Genomic DNA, 3,733 nt, shown 5'->3' with positions numbered 1-3,733 from the left:
TGAGATGAGATTAGTGCAGTGCCATGATTAAGTGCTGCTGCGTTAATGTAGCCGGCCGTCCTGCTGTAATCTCTGAGTGGCTGTCTGCAGACTGCTGGCAGCGAGGCCCCGGGACGCGAACACACACACACCTGCATACACACACACACACACACACACACACACACACACACACAGCTGCAGGGAAAACCATGAAAGCCCACATTTCCTGAGCTTTAACAGAAAAAAGACACACAATAATAATAATAAGTATTGCCCTCCCAAAACAGTCAATGTCTCATATTAATATATATACCGTATTTTGTTATCCAACACATTCTTGTGTCTTTAAGATAAACAGAGAGCTCTTCCTCATCAATTAGCCCTGATCAATTTGTGTGAGGAGATAATATCACGGCTGACATGGGGGGTCTGCCTCTCCCTAAATCTGCACAGGTGACCCCCACCCACCCTGCTGATGCCTCAGGGATCGTGGCCTGAGCCTGTTGTTATGCACCCATTAGCCGTAACAACAGGGAGGATAAACCTGCCACTCGGCTGCAGACTGAATTTAAACACATTCACACCAATTACAGTGGATTGTTCTACACGGCCCGAAGGGAAACAAGTCAGTTTGTGTGCGAGGGAAGTTAGAAGACGTAGTAACACCTCACACATATCAGACAAACTTGTTTGGAGTAAAAACACTCAGAAATGTAAGTTGAGGTCAAAAACATGTAGCTCTTTGAACCTGAATAAGACTGTTTTTAACAAGAGCTGACATCATTATTACGACCGTGGGAAGAACCAGAAATATTTACCTTGAGGTCCAACCACTACTTCTACGTATGAGAATATTTCAAAACATTCAGCAGGAACAAAGCACATTAATATATACACCTCTGGAGCATGTTTCCTCTGAAGTGCTAAAAATGGATGGCGAGGTCAGGGTGATTGACCCCTTTAGAGAAGAACCTCTTCCTTTTAAAATAGGGAAACTCTCTATTTATGAAACGGGACTCTTTGTCAGCTAAAAATACCACAAATCATCCTCAAGGTTTGATGTAATCTCTTAAAGATTTTCAACTGATAAATTTGACGTATGATGAAGCAACAAACTGGCGTTAGTGGCTAAATATATCATAGCCTTTCAGAACTAAAACCTGATGTTATTGCTGTGTAATAACTGGAGGATGGTTATTGAATCATACCTCCTGTTCAGCAGTTAAAATACACAAAATAAAGTGTCACCATTGTTTAACAGAGGTGTAGTGAATTTTAATGGCCCCCTTCCATTAATCAGAAGAGACTAAATCATTCAGAGACAGGATGTCCGGAGCATAAACTGCACTCCCATGCTGCGAAAACAAGGCGCCATGTGTAACGCAGACACTGAGATTACCTCCACTCTGTCCGGGCCAGGAAGCCGGGTCGCGGCCCTCCGCTGCCCTGCTTCCAGGTGAGCAACTGGTGCTGCATGCGAGCCCATTTATGCTCCATGTGGAAGAGGGAAAAACCAACAGAGATAGTACCGTGTAATACAGAGCCAACGCTCAATGAATGTTGTGATGAGTGGAAAAACTGAATTGTTCACAAAGCATTTTTTGTTTTGTTATAAAGTAACGGACTAATCATTAGAGACTGTTTTTAGGTGATATAGCTTTTGATTTAGAAATTGAAACATATAATAAATGAATGTGAAGGAATGCTTCTTTCAGTGTTTTCTGAAATTCAAGAGAATGTGAAATAATAAATACAAGAGAGGACGAGTCTATTTGCAAAAATTTATTTTAAAAGTGCAAAAAGTATAAAAAACACCTTCAGTATATACATAACCTTTAAAATAGCGGCTGTTCAATATTTATTATCACAAAACAAATCCCTGCAAGAGAGGAAGAAAAAGTCTCATAAGCTAGCAATGACAAATCAAATCAAATCAAAAAAAACATTTTTGTTCAAATTTAGCTACAGAGATTTGAGGTCAGATCATGTGTCCTTGCAGCAGGGTAACAGGCCGGGCAGGAGGTTAAGAGTTGTTGTAGCTACAGTAATACACAGCTGTGCTGGCGTCTGACAGCACCGATGATATCAGGCTTTCAGGTCCTTGCATGCCAGCCTCATGCGACCCGTACGGCAGGCCTGTCATGTCCGCACGCGCCGAAGAGGAGCTCAAATACTGCTCGAACTCGCTGCGGTCCACCTCGGCCAGCAGCTCAGAGTGGTGCATCTGCTCCACGCCGTCTGCTGAGTGACTTTGGGAGTCAGGAGGTGGGGAGAGCTGTCCCACTCCACCGGGATGCCGTTTGGGGTGGCTGGGACTGCAGTGCTGAGTGTAATACATGGCCAGAGGGTTGGGGCATCCCATGTAGGAAGGGGGAAGGGTGGCAGGCTGAGGGGGCTGCTCTGGAGCTGAGGCAGGGTGCCGGTGCAGGATGGGGTTGCCGTGGTGGTTGGAGTGGGGGTCCTGGGGCTGGTACTCCGCCGCCTGGGAGTGGTAAGCGTATGCAGGCATCATGTGGCAGTCCTCTTGTGAATGTGGGGGGAAGAACATGAGGTCTGACTCCACAGCGTCCAGAGGGGAGGTGTCAGGAGTAGGGAGGCTGTAAGTTTCATAAGAAGGGCCCCCAAGAGCCTGAGTGTCTCGGTAGTGGCTGAGCTGCTGCGGGGGAACCTGGAAGCCATGCTCGTGGTAGCCCAGGCCCAGAGTCTCCACACACACTCTGCCATCCCCGGGCTGGTGATCGGACACGGTGTGGACCAGAAAGCCAGAGTCCAGCCTCTTAATCCTCTTCACCTGCTTCCGCCGCCGGGGCCGGTACTTGTAGTTGGGGTGATCCTGCATGTGCTGAACCCGCAGCCGCTCGGCCTCCTCCACAAAGGGCTGCTTTTCTGTGACAGGAAGGGCTTTCCATGATTTCCCTGCAGGTCAAGAGGAGAGTGCACATCAACGATATGTCAGCAGATACTGTATGGAGTCTGGTGATGCACACAAAAATAGCTTGTTGCCATTTGAGGGGGCAGGGACAGGTTTTTGAGGTTACATGTGCAGCTTAACTCAGACACAGTAACTTTTAATAACATGGTAACTTCACCTGCTGCCTCAACGATCCCTCCACTGATTGAGAAATAACCATTCACTGTTGTTTGAGCAACACGAAAATATAATTTGACTTAAAACAATAAACTAAATTAACAAGCACGTAAATATCAGAAGCAAATAATAATAGTATCTCTCTATAATAACCTGTACAGATCTGGCACACAGATTGATTAAATACAGTATAAAATGACTTACCCAACATTTTGCTCAGCTCCGCGTTGTGCAGGTCCGGGTTTTGCTGCGCCAGTCTCTTGCGCTCATCCTTCGCCCAGACCATGAACGCGTTCATGGGCCGTCGGATCCGCGGTTCGGTCTTGCCGCGATTCTGGCTGCCGGAGCTGGAGGCGCACGGCTCGTTCTTCACTTTGGCGTCCCCGAGAGGACTGAGAGGGTCGGCCCACTGGCAGTGTCCCATTCCAGGCATCATGACTGACAACGCACACCTTGCCTGGGTTTGATCGTCGCTGGCGTAACCCGCATCGGGACTACTCATCTCTGTCCAGCTGCGAGGTTTTGAAGCAACAGACTACAGCAGCACACTACGACTGAGAACCAACAGACAGATACAAAGAACTTAACACGGTTTCTGGCTTTAAAGCTGGAAAATAATTAGTCACATCCATAAGCCATTTGCTGAAGTCGCGAGGGCTGAAG

General features: G+C 47.1%; 1 protein-coding gene across 1 annotated transcript; it reads right to left on the bottom strand.

Moving 5' to 3' along the window:
• Nucleotides 1-1,735: 1,735 nt before the first annotated feature.
• sox17 (SRY-box transcription factor 17) lies at nucleotides 1,736-3,733 on the bottom strand. The gene is made up of 2 exons (XM_031850264.1): nucleotides 3,275-3,733; nucleotides 1,736-2,898 (listed from the first exon to the last, which is right to left on the bottom strand). Exons 1-2 carry the CDS (start codon nucleotides 3,570-3,572, stop codon nucleotides 2,006-2,008), a joined length of 1,191 nt encoding a protein of 396 aa, XP_031706124.1. The 5' UTR covers nucleotides 3,573-3,733; the 3' UTR covers nucleotides 1,736-2,005.

This window comes from Anarrhichthys ocellatus, unplaced genomic scaffold (assembly GCF_004355925.1).
Source record: "Anarrhichthys ocellatus isolate YVR2014 unplaced genomic scaffold, GSC_Weel_1.0 scaffold10, whole genome shotgun sequence".
Lineage (NCBI taxonomy): Eukaryota > Metazoa > Chordata > Actinopteri > Perciformes > Anarhichadidae > Anarrhichthys > Anarrhichthys ocellatus.
Note: the sequence above shows the minus strand (reverse complement) of the source record. Positions and strands in the feature narration are given on the sequence as shown.